The sequence below is a fragment of the Natator depressus genome, chromosome 14, assembly GCF_965152275.1.
Source record: "Natator depressus isolate rNatDep1 chromosome 14, rNatDep2.hap1, whole genome shotgun sequence".
Lineage (NCBI taxonomy): Eukaryota > Metazoa > Chordata > Testudines > Cheloniidae > Natator > Natator depressus.
The window spans coordinates 28,256,480-28,281,937 of NC_134247.1; the positions used below are offsets into that span (position 1 = coordinate 28,256,480).

The window sequence follows — 25,458 nt, forward strand, 5'->3', positions numbered from 1 at the left end:
TCTCTGCAATCAGACCTGTCACATCTGCCAAGGGTGGAGACCTCCTTCCTGAATTCCTGTTGCACAGTCCACATCTTGTGGCACGGGGGGTTGGGGGGTGGGAAGCTCCCTTGGTGCACAAGAGGCTGGTCTTCGCTGGTGTCACCCAAGTCAGTGACCTTCTCGACTATGGTTCGCAGAATTGAGTGGTCCCCAGTATGCTTGCCCAGTATATAGCACTGCCCACCCCACATGTCCCCCACTGCGTGTTCCAGGAGGTAAAAGCTGCCCTGTCCCCTGCCTCTATGGCTCTTCTCGGGCAAGGAATTCCCCACCTGCCTGTATCCCCTGGCTCTCTGGAGCATGGATGTCAGGCCCCTGCCGCATCAGCTCCCACCCATCATTTTGAATCTCCCATTTCAGCTGACTCATATTGATCTAGTCAGTGAGCCTCTCAGTCACATCACAAGAGAAACTATAGACACTCACACTCACCCCTACTCATTTCCTTGCATTCGTGTCCTGCCCAGATACAAAATGGCTGGACATTTTGCCACCTATTGAGGATGAGGAGCCCTGGTGGGCCAGCCTGCATTCCACCTTGATTCCACAGCCCACCAGGAATAATGGTTTGTTGGGCTCTTTCATGGAGCACGGGCATGTTCCTGACACAGTTTTCAGACTTCCCTGGCACTTGTTCATTCTGTGGGAGAGGGAGAGCCTGGCCCATGCGTATCTGGAGTGTGCCAGATAACACCCCCTTTTCTGTCTCCTCCAGAACCCCTTGATGAGATTCTTGCTGCACTTTTCCCTTCACATTTTTATTTACTCACTGCCCAGGTCACTGCCCCCTGACCTCCTCGTTGGTCTCCTTCTCATCCTGGTCAAGAGGGCCATATATCAATGCAGGATGAGGACACTGGATGGGGCGTATTTTGTGACGTGCGGTCAGTGACACAGCATCTTAACTGAGGCACATGATATTCAAACCCATCGTTTTCAGTGTCTGGTAACCAACACAGAATCCTGACAAAGCAGTATTTGATAACTAAAAACAATTGGAGGGGGGAAAAAACTGTCCACAGGTTGTATGAGGCAATATGGAGACCACTGGATACATGGGGCATGAATGTATGGATGGATAAAGCAAAATGGCCAAGAAATAGTGTTTAGCCCACTGGGTATTTTCAGTTCATACATTATGCTTTTCCGGGATGATGGAAAAGACAACAAGGAGAGGAACGTAGGCCTTGCTGGAGCCCTAGGCATAACTAACAGTGTGAACCAATGGCTGGGAACCAGAGTAGGCCTGGCCTTGGCAGAACAGTAACACACTAGGTATCAGCTAACCAAGGAAGTACATTCCTGACCATTAAGGAGGGTACAAAAACACACAGATCTCTCAAGTAACTGCATAAAGACATTCCTAAGAGAGGGTACAGGAACACACTGAGCCCTTCTACAAGTAAGGAGTGGATGACAGGATAATGGATAAGGATGTTTTGTTCAAACTAACAGGTACAAGGATAAGGGTGACAGCAACACATGGAGCGCTACATGACCTTGTTTGTGTCAATGTATAAAAGGAGAAGTCACAAGAGGGGCATCTTTGTGCTAGCTCAGGGGATAGCATCCTGATGTGCTGATTGAGCCGGTACCATTGTCGGGGGGGAATGGAGGGGGGAAAACATGTGTTTGTGTACCTGTGCCCATACACTAGTACCTGCACCAAACCGAGCCTGTGGTCTTTCTTTATAAACGACACTGAGGTCTGCTGAATGGGCAAGCTGCACTCTCTCCTAGTGCAGCTGTGATAAATGAGAGGGGTGGGGGGTAGCTTCCTTTTCATAGAATCATAGGATATCAGGGTTGGAAGGGACCTCAGGAGGTCATTTAGTCCAACCCCCTGCTCAAAGCAGGACCAATCCCCAATTTTTGCCCCAGATCCCTAAATGGCCCCCTGAAGTTGTGGACACCCACCCAGCCAGTTAGCTATAGAATTTTTTTTGGTAGCTGTTCTCTACTTGCTTTACCTGTAAAGGGTTAAAAAGTCTGACTGCATACATAGGTAAAGGGAAGTGAGTGGGCACCTAACCAAAAGAGCCAATGGGAGGAATAGAACTTTTTAAAATTGGGAAAAAAACTTCCCTATGTCTGTCTGTTGTGGCTCTCTGGAGAAGAGGGGAATAAGGCAGCAGTTATGCTGTGAGAAGCTGAAGGCCAGGTATGAAAATCATCAGAATCACACCTAGAATTGCCTATTTGGAACCCAGATATGTAAGTAGATCAGAAAATGTGTAGAAAGTTGTGATTAGGTTTATTTTGTTTATTTTCTTATGGCTTGTGGATTCCTCTGTGCTAACCCCAGATGCTTTTGTTGCTTGTAACCTTTAAGTTGAACCCCCAGAAAACTATTCTGGGTGCTTAAATTTTGGAAGTGCTCTTTTTAAAATCAAGCAATAGCCTGACTTTTCAGATGTATTTTCTTTCTTTTTGTTTTTAATAAAATTTACCTTTTTAAGAACAGGATTTGGATTTTTGTGTCTTAAGAGCTTTGTGCACATGTTTTTTCGTTAGCTGGCGGCAACAGCTGATATCTTTGTTTTTCTTTTTCAGCTCTTCCCCTGACGGGGAGTGAAAGGGCTTGAGGGTACTCCACAGGAAGGAATTCCCAAGTGCGCCTTCCTGGATTCCAAGGGGTTTTGCATTTGGATGGTGGCAGCATCTACCCATCGAAGGTCAGAGGGAAACTGTAACCTTGGGAGTTTAATAAAAGCCTGGAGTGGCCAGTATTAATTTTTAGAATCCTTGCGGGCCCCCACCTTCTGCACTCGAAATGCCAGAGTGGGGAATCGGCCTTGAACATGATACAGTTCTGTGGTGACTTAGAATCCTATTTTTGATGCCTCTGACTCAAGGACTATTTCCAACACACCTCTGAACAACATACTAACCCACAGAGACTTTCCTACCAACACTACAAAAAGAAGGATTCTGGGTGGACTCCTCCTGAAGGTCAAAACAACAGACTGGACTTCTACATAGAGTGCTTCCGCCGACATGCACGGGCTGAAATTGTGGAAAAGCAACATCTCTTGCCCCATAACCTCAGCCATGCAGAACACAACACCATCCACAGCCTCAGAAACAACTCTGACATCATAATCAAAAAGGCTGACAAAGGAGGTGCTGTCGTCATCATGAATAGGTCGGAATATGAACAAGAGGCTGATAGGCAGCTCTCCAACAAAACTTTCTACAAGCCACTACCCTCTGATCCCACTGAGGGTTACCAAAAGAAACTACAGCATTTGCTCAAGAAACTCCCTGAAAAAGCACAAGAACAAATCCGCACAGACATGCCCCTGGAACCCCGACCAGGGATCTTCTATCTGCTACCCAAGATCCATAAACCTGGAAATCCTGGACTTCCCATCATCTCAGGCATTGGCACCCTGACAGCAGGATTGTCTGGCTATGTAGACTCCCTCTCAGGCCCTACGCTACCAGCACTCCCAGCTGTCTTCGAGACACCACTGACTTCCTGAGGAAACTACAATCCATCGGTGATCTTCCTGAAAACACCATCCTAGCCACTATGAACGTAGAAGCCCTCTACACCAACATTCCACACAAAGATGGACTACAAGCCCTCAGGAACAGTATCCCCGATAATGTCATGGCAAACCTGGTGGCTGAACTTTGTGACTTTGTCCTCACCCATAACTATTTCACATTTCGGGACAATGTGTACCTTCAAATCAGCGGCACTGCTATGGGTACCCGCATGGCCCCACAGTATGCCAACACTTTTATGGCTGACTTAGAACAACGCTTCCTCAGCTCTCGTCCCCTAACGCCCCTACTCTACTTGTGCTACATTGATGACATCTTCATCATCTGGACCCAAGGAAAAGAAGCCCTTGAGGAATTCCACCATGATTTCAACAATTTCCATCCCACCATCCACGTCAGCCTGGACCAGTCCACCCAAGAGATCCTCTTCCTGGACACTACGGTGCTAATAAGCAATGGTCATATAAACACCACCCTATACTGGAAACCTACTGACCGCTATGCTTACCTACATGCCTCCAGCTTTCATCCAGACCACACCACACGACCCATTGTCTATAGCCAAGCTCTACAATACAACCGCATTTGCTCCAACCCCTCAGACAGAGACAAACACCTACAAGATCTCTATCAAGCGTTCTTACAACTACAGTAGCCACCTGCTGAAGTGAAGAAACAGATTGACAGAGCCAGAAGAGTTCCCAGAAGTTACCTACTACAGGACAGGCCCAACAAAGAAAATAACAGAACGCCACTAGTCATCACCTTCAGCCCCCAACTAAAACCTCTCCAGCGCATCATCAAGGATCTACAACCTATCCTGAAGGACGACCCATCACTCTCACAGATCTTGCGAGACAGGCCAGTCCTTGCTTCCAGACAGCCCCCCAACCTGAAGCAAATACTCACCAGCAACCACACACCACACAACAGAACCACTAATCCAGGAACCTATCCTTGCAACAAAGCCCGTTGCCAACTGTGTCCCCATATCTATTCAGGGGACACCATCATAGGGCCTAATCACATCAGCCACTGTCAGAGGCTCGTTCACCTGCACATCTACCAATGTGTGATATATGCCATCATGTGCCAGCAATGCCCCTCTGCCATGTACATTGGGCAAACTGGACAGTCTCTAAGTAAAAGAATAAATGGACACAAATCAGAGGTCAAGAATTATAACATTCAAAAACCAGTCAGTCAGAGAACACTTCAATCTTTTTGGTCACTCGATTACAGACCTAAAAGTGGTAATTCTTCAACAAAAAAACTTCAGAAACAGACTCCATTGAGAGACTGCTGAATTGGAATTAATTTGCAAACTGGACACAGTTAACTTAGGCTTGAATAAAGACTGGGAGTGGATGGGTCATTACACAAAGTAAAACTATTTCCCCATGTTTATTCCCCCCTCCTCCCCCCCGCTGTTCTTCAGACGTTCTTGTCAACTGCTGGAAATGGCCCACCTTGATTATCACTACAAAAGGTTCCCCCCCCACCCCCTGCTCTCCTGCTGGTAATAGCTCACCTTACCTGATCACTCTTGCTACAGTGTGTATGGTAACACCCATTGTTTCATGTTCTCTGTGTATATAAATCTCCCCACTGTATTTTCCACTGAATGCATCCGATGAAGTGAGCTGTAGCTCACGAAAGCTTATGCTCAAATAAATTTGTTAGTCTCTAAGATGCCACAAGTCCTCCTTTTATTTTTATCAGAACTCCAGAAACAGCAGCACAGAGCAGTCGTAACAACACTCTGTGGCACTAACAACAAATCATACGTCACTGCTACCATTACGGGAAGCAAAGATTATTAATTACACAGCACCTGCAATCTCCAGTGTAAATCAGGACCCCATCACTATCAGGGTACTTACAGGGGCCCCCATGATCAAAGTACCTAAGCACCTCACAGTTTTAATATATTTATTCTTACATAGCCCTATGAAATAGGGACATACTATAAGACCCACTGCAGAGACAGGGGCCTGACGCACAGATAGTCTAAGTGACCTGCCCAAGTTCACACAGGAAGTCTGTGACAGAGCAGGGAATTGAATGCAGGTCTCCCGAGTTTCAAGCCAGACATTCACATAGGAAGAGAAAGTTCCTGACCCAAAGATATTTCAGTCTAAAAAGACGAGACAAAGTGATTATCTCCATTTCACAGAGGGGCAAGTGAGCCACAGAGAGAATACAGCCAGAATTTTTAAAGACACCCAGGCCCTCAAGTCAATGGGATTGAATGTGTAACTCTCTTGGGTGTCTTTGAAAGCCACAGCCTCAGTAACTTACAAGAGCTCACACAGGAAGCCTGTGACAGAACCTGGAATTGAAACCAGGTCTCCCGAGTCCCAGGGCAGTACCTGAAGAACAAAAAGAGCCCTCCTCATTTTTTTCTACTACAGTGATACACCCCACAGGAGGCTCGCAGAGCATTAACTGCTTCATAAGCCCTCACTCAGCCCCAGAACCTAGCCCTTCTCACTGGGAGGAACCGGCATTTCACAGAGATCAGCCATAGCCAGCAAAGGACCCCAGGAACCACACCCTCCTTCCTAGGGTTCAGCACACGGGCACAAAAGGTAGGCCTGGAGGCACGAACAGCAGCCAGTCCCAGCCCCAGAACTCTGGTACATGCCTTTCCTGACTGGGCCCTTCCTCTCACACCTCTGGCCAAGGCAGAACATGCACAAGATGGTGGTGAAGCACATTGAAACCTTGGTTGTGGGAAGAGTAGCACCATTGTTATCTCCCTGAATCTGCTGTCACATGGGACGGGACATGGAGGGGATAGCCTCTCATGCAGGAGCCAGGGATTATTGGGGCTGTTCCCCCTGACATATTGGGGGCCAATGAAGACTCCTGAGCCAAACTCAATCCAGCTGCTCCAAAGCCCACACAGCTTTTGATAGCTGAGGAGACAGGAATCCTTACCCAGCGAGGTCACAGTCTCATAATTCTCCTGCATGACATCTCTGTAGAGGGCTCTCTGACCCAGGTCCAGCAGAGTCCATTCCTCCTCGGAGAAATACACAGCCACCTCCTCGAAGGTCACTGGCTCTGCTGCTGCCATTTCCTTTCCCTGTCTCTGGAGGGCATGAGTTGATCTGGAGCAAGACATGGGTGTTCTGCAGCCTGTCAGGGTGAAAAGGGCAATTGGAGACGTTTCAGGAGGGACTTTAATCCTTTCCACACCCCCGTTCCCTCCACACTCTTTCCCCGTTGACAGACATTCTAGACTCCGACGTTTTGGGCAAATGCTCAAGTCTAGATATTACATAAACAACACACAAACGTTAGATCCCAAATCCATATTCATTTTTCTCAATACATGGCTCGAGTTTCCATATGACTGCGCCTGCAACAATGGGATTCAGTTCTGAGTGTCCGGTGTTTTTGATAAACAAGCTGCTTATTCAGCTGCCTGAATATGGATTTAGGTGTCTAAATTTAGGCTCCTGTATTTAAAGCCCCTAGTCTTCATCAATCTATTTGTAGCACAGACCTAGGCCCTCTCACCAGGACTAAAGAAACAGAGACTTTTTAAACCCTCTTCATAACAGAGATTTGGTGAAGTCAATGGAACCACTTAGAGGCTTATAATTAAACATGTGTGGTAGTGTTTGCAGGATGAGATCCTAAGATCCATTGATTCACAGTATCATAAGGTATCATTAGATCATGCAGTCTGACCTACCGTGTGTCACAAGCCATTACACTTAAAACAAATACCCCAGCACAAACCTTTATTTCCCAAAAGCATATTTTCTAGAAAGTCATCCAGCTTGATTTGAAGACATTAAGGGTATGTCTACACTACGAAATTAGAAATCGATTTTATACAGTCAATTGCGTATGTCCACTCTGAGCGCATTAAGTCAGTGGAGTGCGTCCACAGTACCGTGGCTAGCGTTGACTTTCGGAGCGTTGCACTGTGGGTAGCTATCCCACAGTTCCCGCAGTCTCCGCTGCCCATTGGAATTCTGGGTTTAGCTCCCAATGCCTGATGGGGCAAAAACATTGTCGCGGGTGGTTTTGGGTACACGTTGTCAGTCGCCCCTCCCTCCGTGAAAGCAACAGCAAACAATCGTTTCGCGCCTTTTTTCTGTGCTAACGCCATACTGCTGTCAGCAGACGGTGCAGTAGGACTGCTAACCGTCGTCGTCATCCACCGCTTCCACTGCAACTCTGCTCTGCTGCTCTTGTCTCAATAGCGAATTTCTCCATGTTGTCTGTCGTGGGCTCCCGGGTGCTTGTGTTCTTCCTCGGGAAACGTGCGCAGTGCTAACTGTTGTCCTCCACCTCTTCTGCTGCAACTCTGCTCTCCTGCAGATGCTATACCACGGCAAGCATGGAGCCCACTCAGCTCACCGCTGCTGTTGTGAGCATTGCAAACACCTAGCACATTTTCCTGCAGTATGTGCAGAACCTGCAAAAGCAGGAGACGACTGCACGATCATGATAGTGATGAGGACATGGACACAGACTTCTCTCAAAGCACGGGCCCCAGAAATTTGGACATCATTGTGGTAATGGGGCAGGTTCATGCTGTGGAACACCAATTCTGGGTCCGGGAAACAAGCACAGACTGGTGGGACCACATAGTGTTGCAGGTCTGGGATGATTCCCAGTGGCTGCGAAACTTTTGCATGCATAAGGGCACTTTCAAGGAACTTTGTGACTTGATTTCCCCTGCCCTGAAGTGAAAGAATACCAAGATGAGAGCAGCCCTCACAGTTCACAAGCAAGTGGTGATAGCTCTCTAGAAGCTTGCAATGCCAGACTGCTACCCTTCAGTTGGGAATCAATTTGGAGTGGGTAAATCTACTGTGGGGGTTGCTGTGATCCAAGTAGCCAACACAATCACTAAGTTGCTGCTATCAAGGGTAGTGACCCTGGGAAATGTGCAGGTCATAGTGGATGGCTTTGCTGCAGTGGGGTTCCCTAACTGTGGTGGGGCGATAGATGGAATGCATATCCCTATCTTGGGACCGGAGCACCTTGGCAGCCAGTACATAAACCACAAGGTGTACTTTTCAATGGTGCTACAAGCACTGGTGGATCACAAGGGATGTTTCACCGACATCAACGTGGGATGGCCAGGAAAGGTGCAGGACTCTCGCATCTTCAGGAACTCTGGTCTGTTTGAACAGCTGCAGGAAGGAACTTACTTCCCAGACCAGAAAATTACCGTTGGGGATGTTGAAATGCCCATATAGTTATCCTTGGGGACCCAGCCTACCCCTTAATGCCATGGCTCAGGAAGCCATACACAGGCACCCTGGACAGTAGTAAGGAGCAGTTCAACTATAGGCTGAGCAAGTGCAGAATGGTGGTAGAATGTGCATTTGGACATTTAAAAGCTCACTGGCGCAGTTTACTGACTAGGTTAGACCTCAGCGAAACCAATATTTCCATTGTTATTGCTGCGCTGCGTGCTCCACAATATCTGTGAGAGTAAGGGGGAGACATTTATGGCAGGGTGGGAGGTTGAGGCAAATCGCCTGGCAGTCGATTACGTGCAGCCAGACACTAGGGCGGTTAGAAGAGCACAGGAGGGCGCCCTGCGCGTCAGAGAAGCTTTGAAAGCCAGTTTCATGACTGGCCAGGCTATGGTATGACAGTTCTGTTTGTTTCTCCTTGATGAAAACCCACACCCTTGGTTGACTCTACTTCCCTGTAAGCCAACCGACCTCCTCCCTTCGATCACCGCTTTCAGAGGCAATAAAGTCATTATTGTTTGAAAATCATGCATTCTTTATTAATTCATCATACAAATAGGTGGAAAACTCGCAAGGTAGCCCAGGAGGGGTGGGTGAGGCGGGAAGCACCGGGTGGGGTGGTGGATGAGGGGAGGAGGGGAGGAGGGAAGGACCACACTACAGTTCAAAACTTATTGAATGCCAGCCTTCTGTTGCTTGGGCAAACCTCTGGGGTGGAGTGGCTGGGTGCCCATAGCCTCCCTACCCCGCGTTCTTGGGCATCTGGGTGAGGAGGATATGAAACTTGGGGAGGAGGGCAGGCGGTTATACAGGGGCTGCAGCGGCAGTCTGTGCTCCTGCTGCCTTTCCTGCAGCTCCACCAGATGCCTGAGCATGTCAGTTTGCTCCCCCATTAGACTCAGCATTGCATCCTGCCTCCTTTCATCGCACTCCTCCCTCCTCTCATCGCATTCATTTAACGCTTTGCTGGTCTCTGCCATTGTTTGCCTTCACGCATTCTGCTGAGCTCTTTCAGTGTGGAACGACTGCATGAACTCTGAGAACATTTCATCGCAAGTGTGGTTTTTTTGCCTTCCAAATTGCGCTAGCCTCTGGGACAGAGATGATATGGGGAACATAGAAACATTTGCAGCTGTGGGAGGAAAAAAAAGGGAGAGTAGTATTTAAAAAGATACATTTTAGAGAACACAGGGAAGACTCTCTCACTCTGAATCAAGCGATTCACATTACATTGCACATGTGCTTTTGGTACAAGGTCGCATTTTGCCTCTTATATTGAGTGCCTGCTGGTTTGGTGTGAGACATCACACATGCTTGGCTGAGCAACAGAATTCAGCTTGCAGGCAGCCATGGTAAGGCAAAGGGTTTCGGCTTCTTCAACTTTCATAATATGTGGGAACGGTTTCAAACAGCAGCGCCCTCCTTTCCCATACCAAGCAAAGCCCATTGGGTTGGCCATTTAAAAGGAGGGGCTGCGGTTTTAGGGTGAATGTGCTGCACAACCCAACCCCCCCCCCCAATTCTCTGGGATGATCGATTCAGCACCCCCCCCCCCACCGCATGGCTAGTATCAGGGAAGATCCCTGTCAGTCAAATGCAAACAGCTGAGCATGAACGGGACGCCCGCCGCCCCATGGCTAACAGGGGGGATGATTTCTTTTCAGCCAAAGGCAAACAGCCCAGCAGGAACGGGCACCTCTGAATGTCCTCTTAAACAAATTTCCCGTATTTGAACCAGGTGACCATGAATGATATCACTCTCCTGAGGAGAGCACAAAGAGATAAAGAACGGATGTTGCTTGAATGCCACCAAAGCCCGGGCCAATTCACTGCAATGCTTTGTTCTGCAATGATTCCAGACTACTGGCTAGGCATGGTAAAAGTGTCTACCATAGAGGATGGAATAAGGCTGACCTCCCCAGTAAACTTCTGCAAAGGCTTTTACAGTACCTCCAGTAGAGCTTCATGGAGATGTCCCTGGAGGATTTCTGCTCCATCCCCAGACACGTTAACAGACTTTTCCAGTAGCTATACTGGCCGCGAATGCATCCCAAGTCTTCAGGGCAAATTAATCATTAAACACGCTTGCTTTTAAACCCTGTATTATATTTACAAAGGTACATTCACCAAAGGTGCCTTCTCCGGCTTCATGTCTGGGAGCCCGCCCTGGAAGGGTTGGGAGGGTATTCGCTCCAGGGTGATGAACAGTTCCTGGCTGCCATGGTGAAGGGATTCTCTGCTTGCCTGGTGTGCGCTATCCTCAACCTCCTCCTCATCTTCCTCACCCACAAAATCCTCATCCCTGTTGCGTGAGACTTCCCCCTTGCAGGTGTCCACGGACAGTGGTGGCGTAGTGGTAGGGGCACTCCCTAGAATTGCATGCAGCTCATCATAGCAGCATGTATGGGGCTCTGACCCAGAGCGACCGCTTGCATCCTTTGTTTATTGGTAAACTTGCCTCAGCTCCTCAACTTTCAAGTAGCACTGCTGCGTGTCCCTGTTGTAGCCTCTGTCCATCATGCCCTTGGAGATTTTGACAAATATATTGGCATTTCGCCTTTTGGAACGGAGTTCTGCCTACACAGATTCTTCTCCCCGTACAGCGATCAGATCCAGTGTCTCCCGTTCAGTCCATGCTGGAGCTCTTTTGCGATTCTGGGACTCCATGGTCACCCTTGCTGATGAGCTCTGCATGGTCACCTGTGCTGACCAGCTCGCCACGCTGGCCAAACAGGAAATGAAATTCAAAAGTTCCCGGGGCTTTTCCTGTCTACCTGGCCAGTGCTTCTGAGTTAAGAGTGCTGTCCAGAGTGGTCACAATGGAGCACTCTGGGATAGCTCCCGGAGGCCAATACCTTCGAATTGTGTCCACACTACCCCAAATTTGACCCAGCGAGGTCGATTTTAGCTCTACTCCCCTTGCCAGGGAGGGGTACAGAAATAGATTTTAAGAGCCCTTTAAGTCGACAAAACAGGCTTGGTCGTGTGGACGGGTGCAGGGTTAAATCGACCTAACACTGCTAAATTCGACCGAAACTCGTAGTGTAGACCAGGGCTAAGAGATGGAGAATCCACCACTTCTTTTGTCATTTGTTTCCGTGGCTAATCATCTTCGCTATCAAATATTTGTGCCTACCCTCTAATCGGAATTTGTCTAGCTTCAGCTGCCAGTTATTTGTTCACACTAAGCCTTTATCCACTAGAATGAAGAGCCCTTGGGGATCCATGAGTTTCTCCCTATGAACTTACATATACAGTATAAGCAAGTCAGCTTTCACTCTTTCAATCTATTTACTTTTTAAACCACTGCTATATTTAAACTGAACAGACTGAACATTGAAATCTCTCAGATTTAAGGTACTGTAACTTGTGTGCTTTAACTTCACACCTTTAGCGTCACACCATGTAGACAAGCCCTTAATAAGGGAAGGGAATAAGGGGAAATGAGGATAAAAAACTATGTTAATTAGTCTAGTTTAAAATGTTTTAACTGCTTTTCCATAATATCCACACAAATGGGGGGCTGCAGACATTCAGACGCAAATACTTGTCATGGCAAAGAAGCAGCACTGGCCCCACATTCAGTATCAGAGTTGTCAAGATAATAATAATAATGTTTAATTTCGCATCTGAGTCAGCATTATAGTCTGTATCCTCAGTGCTAAGAAAATGTGTGTTTTACAGTCTTGGACTAATTAACATGCATTAGCTATTCCCCTGTAAAAACATGGGGGGAAAGCCAAATCTGGGGCGGTCAGCACTATGCCCCAGACCCAACCAATGCAAAAAAAGGATAATTCAATTTAAAAATCCTGAATTTTGGCAGCACAGAACAGTAAGATTGTCAGAATGAAGAACATCACTGAATTGTATCATAACAATTGATGTAGCTTACATACAAAGCTAGGAAATTAAAATATGCAATTAGAAGTATAAACAAATGAGTAGAAAAGCCAACATTTATAGATGTAATAAATAAACTAATAGAAGAGTAAAGTGTTCATTACAGAGTTTGCAGGATGGGGAAATACTTACAGAAAAAAAGGATTTTTAATAAGTTTTCTATTACAAAAGCATTTTCAAAAGCATCTAGGTCTGTAGTGAATATTTGGGAACCAAGGTCTACATGGGGACATGTGAAAAGGCACTAGGGTAGAGAGCATTAGGATAGAGAGGCAAAACAACAGTTGACAAAGGCAATCCCCATTGGAGGATTAAAGGAAACTGAAGGAGTTTTGATACAAACCTATGAAATCTGTCAGCCTTGATATCATGTGGTCTGAAAGAATAAACTTGCACAGAAAACAAAACAACAACAACAAAAATTTAGAATTAAAAACCAATGTTGCCATACAAACAGGAAGTGCTATACTAGAAACACTGGGAGACGGAATTGCTGAAACTACCAGCAACAGAATACTTTCAGTGATCTCTTGCTATTAAAAATACACACAATGACGCATAAGAACAGTCCTCTGCACAATGTAAATGAAGGTATATGATGAACTGCTCAGAGTAATAAAAGTAACAGTTTAAAAAGGATGACTTAAAGGAACGAAACAACATTACAAGAAAAAGACAGAGGAATTAAGGCAACAGAACAGCAGCTAGGACACATTTGTGAACTCCTATGAGGTTTTACGCGGACACAGAAACTGATAAGGGATTCTTGTAAACCCTAAAAATATGCCTGACAGTTATAATGTTTGGAAGGGACTGTATTTAAAATATTTCACTGAATCTAGTCTCCTAAAATCCATCATTTGAGATAGAGACAAGGTGCCCTGTCCAGGCATTGGGTGACACTGTGCCATTCAGATTACAGCCCTGGGAAGCTGACACTGGGTTGCCCTATCCTGGAAGTGGGAAGAAAGCCCCTGTGCCCCAACATTCTATTTTTGCCAAGACTGCAGATGGCTCCCCCACGTCTGGGGTCACTTCTATCCCCTCTGCCACTGGCTGGCAGTGCCTGTATCCTGTTCTTAACCCCGCTGCCTACCCCCTGCCCTGATGTTGCCCCTTGGCCCCTCTCCTGGCCCTGCCTCCAGCTGTGTGACACCCCCCGCCCACCGTGCAGTCAGTCTGGCCCCTGCACGGACTTGGCCCCTCCGATTTGGCCCCTCAAGCCCCAGGAGCACGTTGTGCAGCTGGGAGCCGGGCAGGGATTTCCCTACACCCCCCCGAATTTCCCCAAACGTCCCCCCCCGCCCAGTTTTGTGAACTAGTTACATGCAGTATTGCCTGTTTAGTGATTGTTTGGAAATTTGAATTGAAATTGAAACGTTAATACACACTTTAAAAGCATATACAGTGTATGATAAAATATGTGTATCTGAAAAAGTATAATAGATTTGAACATAGGGCTTGGCTACACTTGCGAGTTAGAGCACATTAAAGCAGCCCCGGGCACCCTAGCTCACTACCCGTCCACACTGGCAAGGCACGTAGAGAGCTCTGACTCCACGGCTAGAGCGCTCCTGGTGCTCCACCTCAGCGAGAAGATTAACGCTTGCTGCGTCTTCGCTGAAACACCTGGGTGTCAGTGTGGACGAGGCGTTGCGTTACTGCGCTCTGATCCGGAAACGTCCCATAATCCCCTTAAGTCAAGTGGCCACTCTTCTCATTGTTTTTGAATCGCTGCAGGAATGCAGCTATGCTCTTTGAAAGCTCCATTTCTGACATCCGGCTGCTTATCTGCTCTGAGACAAAGCAACCATTAGTGTAGAATGCTGTGTGTGAGAGAGGGAGGTGGGAGGGGGGGTGTCTGCTGCTGTCTGAACTTACAAGACAGCATGCTGACATGCTCTCAGTCCCCCCCAAAACCCACTCTCTCTCCCCACATATGCACAACACACTCCCTGTCGCACTCCACCACCACCTCCATTTGAAAAGCACGTTGCAGTCACTTGCATGCTAGGATAGCTGCCCATAGTGCACCGCTCCCAATGCCGCTGCAAGTGCCGTAAATGTGGCCACGCCAGTGCGCTTGAAGCTGTCAGTGTGGACAGACTGCAGCGCTTTCCCTACTGCAGTCTCCAAAGTCTGGTTTAACTCAAAGCGCTCTACATCTGTAAGCGTAGCCCCATAGACTAGCTTCCTTATACAGCTGTTGTTTTTTATGACAATGTCAGTGCATTCATTTCGATGATGTTGACCAACCTAATAATTTCAAGCAAAGTCTGAATGAGCTCTCCCTGACAGCTCATGATGAGCTGGGGCTGGGGGGAAAAGGCTTCAGGACCAGACTATATTTACATTCACACCTAATCTACTTAGGTATCCAGCAAACAGAGCCGTGTTGCCCAAGTGATAGATTTTGGCTGGGTTTGGATTACAAATTCCTTGAATGTGGGGAAGGGGGGGGTAATGAAATGTTGTTATTCTTATTGTACGAGTAAAGGGCAGTACAACTGTACTTAGCCTGTGCCGATTGAGGGCATCAAGAGAGAGGGTGGGGACAGGTGTTTTGCTTGATGGTCTGCCTGAGTCACAAGTACTATTTGACCTGCCCCTCTCCACTGTTTAAAGATGGAGCTGATTAGGCTCCATAGATAGTCTTTTGTTTTGTTAAGTGACCACTACAGCTGAAATCACTGAGAATCAGGTCTAAGTACTTAGACCTGCTGTGGAACAGTGTTTCTGTGGAAGAGATGGCCCAGTCTGCACTAGCAGCGAGGTTCCCCCTCTGAGAGCTCAGCTGAAATCACTGAGAGCTGGGTGGAACCTCAAGAGACCAACTCGCAGAGGTCACAGTGGCAGGTGGCAGCAGAAGGTGACTGCGCAGGGCCATTGGCAATAGAGCGATGGAGTGAACGGTGGTACAATGAACAACAGTGGTCAGAGCAAACAGTGAGCAGCTGGAGGAATAAGCAAGGTGCCTTCTTGCCCCTCCACCTGGGAGGTGAACTCATGCGGAAATCTCCACTTACCAAGGACAACATCGGTGAGTGTTAATGAGGCTGTTAAGAATGCTGGAGACACAACACAGTTCATACAAACACACATGGCTGTGGCATCATACTTTCTATTTAAGCAAGAGATACCACACACTACAAACTGGAGACCAATGTTAAGTGCATTTTCACTTGTTCATCCTGAAGTTGAACACTGGTTCCGAACAAGACCAGCAAATGCTCACTATCTTTCTGCAAGAAACTCACCTGACTGGCTAAAAGCATGTGGTGCAACAGTGAAAGATTCAACAGTTAAAAAAGTGAAGAACTCTCTCACCACAAAAAAAATTTCCATACATGGCTGATGAATGCATTGATGCAAATGGGCATCAAGTATTAAGTCATTGTGTATGTTATCTTGATGTCAGTGGTAGGCCATGAGATGTATTTCTAGATGTTCAAGTTATAGAAGACAGATTGGCTTCATCTGTGACAACCCACATCTTAGAAGAGTTAAATGATTGTCAATTGGACCCCAAACAGATGGCTGCTTGTGCTTCTGATGGAGCTGCAAACTTCTCTAGAAGACATGGTGGAGTACAAGATTTGCTCAGAGAAAAGTGTAACCCTAATCTCTCCTATACACACTGCAGAGGCCATCTATTCCAACTAACGCTAGTACGAACTGAAGACTCTTCAAAAGACATTTAAAAAGCTATAAATTATGTCTTCATTATATTCTTTTTTCAGCAAGAGTCCATGTCATGACCATACAGCTAAGGGTAGCCTAGAATTCCTCCTTACCTGAAGAGGTTAAGAAGCTCAAATAACCTGGTTGGCACCCAACCAAAAGGACCAATGGGGAAAGAAGATACTTTCAAATCTTGTGGTGTGGGGGAAGGCTTTGTTGTGTGTGTTCTCTTGGGAAGCAGAGAAGTATCCGGTCATAAAACTCCTTCTCCTATAAACCATCCTAAAAGTCTCTCATTTCAAAAATTGTAAGTTAAAGCCAGGCAAGGCGTGTTAGATTATCTTTTGTTCTGCTTGTGAATTTTTCCTTTGCTGGAGGGAGATTTATTCCTTTTTTTTTGTAACTTTAAAACTAAGCGTAGAGGAAGTTGTGCTGTGTTTTTGAATCTTTTGTTACCCTGTAAAGTTATTTTCCATCCTGATTTTACAGAGGGGATTTTTACCTTTTTTTAAAATAAAATCCTTCTTTTAATAACCTGATTTCTCTATTGTCCTAAAACCCAGGGATTTGGATCTGTAATCACTTTGTAACCAATTGGTTAGGATAGTATTCTCAAGCCTCCACAGGAAAGGGGGTGTAAGGGCTTGGAAGGATATTTTGGGGGAATAGGCACTCCAAGTGGTCCTTTCCCTGTTTCTTTGTTAAATCACTTGGTGGTGGCAGCATAACGTCCAAGGGCAACGAATTTGTGCCTTGGGGAAGTTTTAACCTAAGCTGGTAGAAATGGGTGGGAGGGATAGCTCAGTGGTTTGAAAGCACTGGCCTGCTAAACCCAGGGTTGTGAGTTCAATCCTTGAGGGGGCCATTTAGGCATCTGGGGCAAAAATTGGGGATTGGTCCTGCTTTGAGCAGGGGGTTGGACTAGATGACCTCCTGAGGTCCCTTCCAACCCTGATATTCTAGGATTCTATGATTTAAATAAGCTTAGGGGGTCTTTCATGTGGGTTCCCACATCCGTACCCTAGAGTTCAGAGTGGGGAGGGAACCCTGACAGTCCAAAAAGACTGAATATCTTGGAAAATATAGAAGATACACTGAGACTGAAGTTCAAATTAGTCCAGCCTCGGAAACCCTCTGGCTTTCTCATGAACGACCCTTGGCTGTTGTCTTAAAATTACTCCAGCTTTGGAAAGTATCTAGCAAGATGGAATGGATCTAAGTAGCGAAGCTGGTGAATTACTTTTGCTACTACATTCAGAGAAGACTATTGCCATTCTCTCTCTTCTAAGTCTACTGTTGGCAACCACTTGAGTCATTAAATGATGCCATCCAGGCATCTGCTACAACAGGAGTAGATCTTTGTCCAGCAATAGAAGCTACAATTAGATCAATCAGAGAGCTATCCATTGAAAAAGTACTGGAAGAAGCAAAGACTTCAGTCCAGAAGTTGAGTAATGAAGGCATTTATATTGAATCCTTAAGTGAAGAGGACAAGAAGCGTTTGTTAAGACAACTGAAAAAGTACAGAGACTTGATTCTTAAAAATCTACAACAGCGACTTCTAGATTCTACTCAACCTCTACGTAGCTTTTACAGATCCCTGTCCTATAAAACACTGTCAGTTGAGTGGAGTGAGGCACTACTGTTGTACCAATAAAATAAAAACCAGCAGGATCTTATTAAAGGGAAAAAGGCAAAATACCACATTTATTGTGAATACAGAAAGAATCATAGTAAGCAGTTAGTTACAGCTATAACATTCCATTCAATCTCATCTTTATTCACACATTCATTCATACACACACACACACACACACAGGTTCTGCAAGGTTGTTATCATAGTAAGCAGTTAGTTATAGCTATAACATTCCATTCAATCTCATATTTATTCACACATTCACACACACACACACACACACACACAGGTTCTGCAAGGTTGTTATCATAGTTACCAGCCTTAGAGTTGCTCATGCCAAGCCACTGGCCAGGTGGCCTGGACATGAGGAGGGAGCAGGGCCTTGTCAGATGCTCATCTGATGCTCCTGGAAGTTGGTTTGCAGAATCAGACCCCAAAGTTCTCACTTTTTAGAGTCTATTTTTATAGGAATTTCTTCCTATGCCAGTCTATGGGAATTGCTTCATCATGCTGTTGCTGAATCAATCAGCAGATAGCACATTCCTGACGGCTCCAAGATGTTATCTTGTTCTTTGGTTCTGCCATTCTTGAGGCTGTTGGGTGGATTCCAGTCTGCCCTCCGGGGGTCCTCTGGTTATTTCCACTTGACGCCTTCTTCAGCCGATGGACACTGGATTCTTAGGCTGGCACCTCCCTGATCATTCAGTTATTATCCACACCAAGCATCCATCCACATCCATCCTCTATCTCTATTTTAATCACAATTGTTAATACAACAAAAGGGCGGGGAGTCTCTGGGTGCTGTTTCTGTTGTTAGAGTATTGCTTTGAGTCTCTCTCTCTTTGTGAATTGCTTTGAGAACAGACTCTGTCTTAGAATGTACTAACACAATTAGCAGCTTGCAAGTTTCACACATAGAGGGAGAGAAACAGTACCAAAAACCAAGAGACCTCTTAATTAATAATACCCTAGAATTTAAACTATGGGGAATCAAACTCATTTGTGATTTTAATACAGAACTTCTTTAATATGATCCAACACTACCAGCTATGAGGCTGCCATGTGCTCAGGACAGAATAGAGAATTTGAACACACAGTGGAATATCATACGATGAATGAATGAAGATTTGACTTCTTCTTCTTTTTTATCATCACTAGTGGCTCGATCCGGTCTTTGTGCTGTGTTTCCTGGGATGAAAGAAGTAGGAATTCATCTCTTGTTACCCCCAGTCACAACAGCTACAGCTGAGCATTCTGTTGCCTCATTGAATAAAATTTTGTGTTCTAAAAGAAGTCGCCTTCTGCCTGATCATGTGCATGATCTAATGAGTGTATCAATGGAAGTACCGGACACACGAGAAGCCACCAAAGATGAACGCATTGCATTCAAGAAGTTCATTAACAGAGTTGTGAAAAATTATAACAAGAAACCAAGAAGGATGTAGACATAGTGCTTCATAGAAGGCTTGAGTAGCCCACTTTAATTTTTGTGATGATTTTAAAACATGAGTTAAATCTAATTAAATGGTCATGAAACATTTTTCAGTTTTTACTATGGTGCCATAGAGCCACGTTCACCCTCACGGTCTCACCCCTCATCGGCCCTGACACCCCCCCCCCCCCCCCCCACACACACACACACATTTAAATTCCTGGGGAAAACTCAGCCGGGGCACCAGCAGCTGGGATGAGCAGCCTCCTGCAAACCGAGGCTGCTCAGGAGCAGCAAAGCAGCAGATGGTACCATTGCCCCGGCCCCGGCCCTTCCCCCGGGTCTCTCCCCTCACCTGCAGGCTCCGGCTCAGGGGCTGGTGTCGGCAGAGCCCGGGGCTGGTCCCAGCCCCCGGAGAAAGTCCCCCCGGCTGGGCCCCGAGGGGCGCTAGGGACGGGCTCTCCCCGCACACACCCCGCTGGGGAGCAGCAGCGGCTTAGCCCGGGCTCCCGGCTCACGGTGGAGGCGGCGGCAGCGTCTGACCCGGGAAGCTCAGCCCCGGCTCTGCGGAGCAGCAAGAGCCAGAGCAACTTCCCCGCCCTTAGCAGCGAGCCACAGGGTTAACCCCTCCGCTGCCAGAGACCGGCCACAAGCCTCGCCCTGCTCCCCGCCCGGAGCCCAGTGACACCCCCGGCGTGACCGAACCCGAGAGAGTCCCCGAGAAACGGGCCCTGGCGCTGCTGGGGCGGCTTGTTCCGGGTATAATGTAGGAAACTGCTCCCTGTAGCAATGTGCTACCTGTAGCAGCAGTTACTGGTGCGCAATGGATGGTAAGAAACTGCTGCCTGATGTTCCTACAGGGAGCAGGTTCCCCTACTACCCTGGCAACGGGCCGCCCCGCTCTGCAGAGGTCGGGCAAGTGGCTGCTCTTACTCCAGAAGCCCCCGTCTCTTTCCCGATGCTCCCCGCACAAGCCGCCCCAGCAGCGCCAGGGCCCGTTTCTCGGGGACTCTCTCGGGTTCGGTCACGCCGGGGGTGTCACTGGGCTCCGGGCGGGGAGCAGGGCGAGGCTTGTGGCCGGTCTCTGGCAGCGGAGGGGTTAACCCTGTGGCTCGCTGCTAAGGGCGGGGAAGTTGCTCTGGCTCTTGCTGCTCCGCAGAGCCGGGGCTGAGCTTCCCGGGTCAGACGCTGCCGCCGCCTCCATCGTGAGTCGGGAGCCCGGGCTGAGCCGCTGCCGCTGCCCAGCGGGGTGTGTGCGGGGAGAGCCCGTCCCCAGCGCCCCTCGGGGCCCAGCCGGGGGGACTTTCTCCGGGGGCTGCAACCAGCCCCGGGCTCTGCCGACACCAGCCCTGAGCCGGAGCCTGCAGGTGAGGGGAGAGACCCGGGGAAAGGGCCAAGGCCGGGGCAATGGCACCATCTGCTGCTTTGCTGCTCCTGAGCAGCCTCCTGCAAACCGAGGCTGCTCAGTCCCACCAGGGCAGGGGGTAGGCACCAGGCTTAAGAACAGGATACAGGCACTGCCAGCCAGGGCCAATCGAGGGGTAAGAGGGCCATTTGGCCTGGGGCTCAATCTCAAAGGGGGCCTCAAATTTAGACACTTGTAAATTTTTTTGGTCTTTGATAAGTTTCACAACTTTTTGTAATGCTCATCTGTATTGGACTAAAATATGACACACACTATCAGCTTAGAGCAGCAAATTTAAGCAAATAAGAGATGTGATTTGGTAAAAGACATATTTTTTTGTTAACTGATATATATTTTGTCAGATTAAAGAGTTAAAATGTTCATAAATATTAATAAAAATATACCGGTTCTGATGGCACAAGATTAGACTGTGATGAACCTGTCCTCTCAGATCAGCTGATTATATAAACAAACCACTACTAGTGGCTGGTGCTGGATCAAGTGTGAGTTGAAAGGTAGAGAATTGTTACATTTTAGTATCTTTAGCATTTTACATCTAGTTGATTAAGGAATTATTTATGTGTGAGAATTCCTCATTATTATCTTCATATGGTAGCTAAAAGAAGTGACTGGTTGGTTGAGCCTTAGCTTGGTAGCTTGGCCATCATCATAGGCTTTCGTAGTCTATAGGCCCAGATTCAAGGTGAAAATTTGTGAGGACAATCTTGTACAGTGAGTTTCATGAGGACACACGTTTGAAATATTTGGACATTATCCCTTTGTCTGTATCCGTGTCTGTGTTTACTGTATATATGTCATTCCTTTTGTCTTCAGCTCAGCCTGTTATATTATACCTTGCATGCTTGAGTTTTGATTCAGTGATAAGGATAATAACCTCTCTGACTGCTTCATTTTGTGTTCTTAATTAGTATTCCTTCATTTTAAGTCTTTTCAGCATTTGTGTACATGTTTACAATAGAAGATTTCAAGTGCAGATAAGCTACTTATTTACAGCAGAATATTTTAAGTGTGGATAGGCTACATAGTAACTGGATAGATCACTATGAAGAGGAGATTTGAAAGTGGTGCAAGCAAGAGATGGCGAAAACAACTGAGTGAAGCAGCAGCTAAGAGCTCAAAGCCAATAACTTCATTTCTCAAACCACTGGAAAACACACCTTACCCAACAAACAATGCTACAGATAATGAAAACTCCGCAACTGCAACAGGTGATATTTCAATGCCAATACCTGAACATGAGGACACTAAAGAAAGAGATGTACCAACAGTAACAGATGCAGCAGAAGATCCTGTGTAGGATCAAGAAAATCAACAGCAACAGGAAGATGTAGATCTTATGCAGCAAGAGCTATTCATGAGTACTACAGGTTTGACTGTGACTGACATTACATTTGAGCAGCATTGCTCTTGTCAATAATTCCAATCTTTTCTTCAGAGTAGTTGTTTTGAAATTCCAAGTAACATTCCATGCTTTCCCTACTGGTCTGCTGACATTCAAAAACTCTTCCAAATGGTGAGACCTGCAACAACAGACTGGTTATGCTGGAGTATGGAAGAACAATCTCTGGACTGTGCACCCTGCTTATTTTGAACAAAAATGCTGCAAATGCATCAGTTGTCTCTGATCAATCAGGATGGAGCATCAGCAGAGGTTGGAGGAAGTTGAAAGGCTAAATACCATCATATGAGAGTTCAACATCACAAAAAGAAAACTATGTTGCATGGAAATCAGCCAGTAGGGCAGCATCAGCTGAAAGTTCAGTTGAGAATTTACTCTTGACTGAACTCTCTACAGAAGCTAATAACTGGAAAAAACTTCTTGAGTGCATCCTGAACATAAGAACAGCTATACTGGGTCAGACCAAAAGTCCATCCAGCCCAGTATCCTGTCTACCGACAGTGACCAATGCCAGGTGCCCCAGAGGGAGTGAACCTAACAGCTAATGATCTAGTGATCTCTCTCCTACCATCCAGCTCCACCCTCTGACAAACAGAGGCTAGGGACACCATTCCTTACCCATCCTGGCTAATAGCCATTAATGGACTTAACCTCCATGAATTTATCCAGTTCTCTTTTAAACCCTGTTATAGTCCTAGCCTTCACAACCTCCTCAGGCAAGGAGTTCCAGAGGTTGACTGTGCGCTGTGTGAAGAAGAACTTCCTTTTATTTGTTTTAAACCTGCTACCCATTAATTTCTTTTGGTGGCCCCTAGTTCTTATATTATGGGAACAAGTAAATAACTTTTCCTTATTCACTTTCTCCACACCACTCATGATTTTCATACATTCATAGATATTTAGGTCAGAAGGGACCATTATGATCATCTAGTCTGACCTTCTGCACAATGCAGGCCACCAAATCTCACCCACGCGTTCCTGCAATAAACCTCTCATCTATGTCTGAGCTATTCAAGTCCTCAAATCATGGTTTAAAGACTTCAAGGTGCAGAGAATCATCCAGCAAGTGACCCATGCCCCATGCTGTAGAGGAAGGCGAAAAAACCCCAGGGCCTCTTCCAATCTGCCCTGGAGGAAAATTCCTTCCCGACCTCAAATATGGCAATCAGCTGAACTCTGGAGCATATGGGCAAGACTCACCAGCCAGATACCCAAGAAAGAATTCTCTGTAGTAACTCAGATCCAACCCCATCTAACATTCCAGCACAGGCCATTGGGCCTATTTACCATGAAAAGTTAACAATCAATTAATTGCCAAAATCATGTTATCCCATCGTACCATCTCCTCCATAAACTTATCAAATTTAATCTTGAAGCCAAAAAATTGTCTTTTGCCCCCACTGCTTCCCTTGGAAGGCTATTCCAGAACTTCATTCCTCTGATGGTTGGAAACTTTTGTCTAATTTCAAGTCTAAACTTCCTGATGGCCAGTTTATATCCATTTGTTCTTGTGTCCACATTGGTACTGAGCTTAAATAATTCCTCTCCCTCCCTAGTATTTATCCCTCTGATATATTTATAGAGAGCAATCATATCTCCCCTCAGCCTTCTTTTGGTTAGGCTAAACAAGCCAAGCTCCTTGAGTCTCCTTTCATAAGACAGGTTTTCCATTCCTCAGATCATCCTAGTAGCCCTTCTCTGTACCTGTTCCAGTTTGAATTCATCATAGAATCATAGAATATCAGGGTTGGAAGGGACCCCAGAAGGTCATCTAGTCCATCCTTCTTAAACATGGGAGACCAGAATTGCACACAATATTCAAGATGAGATCTCAGCAGTGCCTTGTATAATGGTACTAACACCTCCTTATCTCCACTGGAAATACCTCTCCTGATGCATCCCAAGACCGCATTAGCTTTTTTCACAGCCATATCACATTGGCGGCTCATAGTCATCCTGTGGTCAACCAATACTCCTAGGTCCTTCTCCTCTGTTACTTCCAAGTGATGCGTCCCCAGTTTAAAACAAAAGTTCTTGTTCTTAATCCCTAAATGCATGGCCTTACACTTTTCACTATTAAATTTCATCCTATTACTATTACTCCAGTTTACAAGGTCATCCAGGTCTCCCTGTATGATAACCCCTTCTCTGTATTGGCAATACCTCCCAGCTTCATGTCATCTGCAAACTTTATTAGCACATTCCCACTTTTTGTGCTGAGGTCAGTAATAAAAAGATTAAATAAGATTGGGCCCAAAACCAATCCCTGAGGAACTCCACTGGTAACCTTCCTCCAGTCTGACAGTTCACCTTTCAGTAAGACCCGCTGTAGTCTCCCCTTTAACCAATTCCTTATCCACTTTCAGTTTTCATGTTGATCCCCATCTTTTCCAATTTAACTAATAATTCCCCAAGTGGCACCTTATCAAATGCCTTACTGAAATCTAGGTAAATTAGATCCACTGCATTTTCTTTGTCTAAAAAATCTGTTACTTTCTCAAAGAAGGAGATCAGGTTGGTTTGACATGATCTACCTTTTGTAAAACCATGTTGTATTTTTTCCCATTTACCATTGACCTCAATGTCCTTAACTACTTTCTCCTTCAAATTTTTTTCCAAGACCTTGCATACTACAGATGTCAAACTAACAGGCCTGTAGTTACCAGGATCACTTTTTTTTTTTTCCTTTCTTAAAAATAGGAACTATGTTAGTAATTCTCCAGTCACACGGTACAACTCTATCATATCCCCCCTTAGTCTCCTCTTTTCCAAGCTGAAAAGTCCTAGCCTCTTTAATCTCGCCTCGTATGGGATCTGTTCCAAACCCCTAATCATTTTAGTTTCCCTTTTCTGAACCTTTTCTAATGCCAGTATCTCTTTTTTGAGATGAGGAGACCACATCTGTACGCAGTATTCAAGATGTGGGCATACCATGGATTTATATAAGGGCAATAAGATATTCTCTGTTTGATTCTCTGTCCCTTTTTTAATGATTCCTAACATCCCGTTTGCTTTTTTGACTGCCGCTGCACACTGCGTGGACGTCTTTAAAGAACCCTCCACGATGACTCCAAGATCTTTCTCCCGATTAGTTGTAGCTAAATTAGCCCCCATCGTATTGTATGTATAGTTGGGGTTATTTTTTCCAATGTGCATTACTTTACATTTATCCACATTAAATTCCATTTCCCATTT

General features: G+C 46.2%; 2 protein-coding genes across 2 annotated transcripts in view; one reads left to right on the plus strand and one right to left on the minus strand.

The window, feature by feature from the left end:
• Positions 1-20,034, minus strand: part of LOC141998988 (uncharacterized) — a 36,681-nt gene extending 16,647 nt beyond the window's left edge. Inside the window, exons 1-2 of the mRNA XM_074972044.1 lie at positions 19,794-20,034; positions 6,499-6,699 (exon numbers count right to left, since the gene is read on the minus strand). Of these exons, the coding sequence (XP_074828145.1) occupies positions 6,499-6,685 (187 nt within the window). The 5' untranslated portion in view covers positions 6,686-6,699; positions 19,794-20,034. The remainder of the gene's footprint in view (positions 1-6,498; positions 6,700-19,793) is intronic.
• A 593-nt stretch (positions 20,035-20,627) lies between these two features.
• The window catches only part of LOC141998995 (uncharacterized), a 29,441-nt gene continuing 24,610 nt past the window's right edge, over positions 20,628-25,458 (plus strand). Inside the window, exon 1 of the mRNA XM_074972059.1 lies at positions 20,628-20,805. The gene's annotated coding sequence lies outside the window, so the exon portion shown is untranslated. The remainder of the gene's footprint in view (positions 20,806-25,458) is intronic.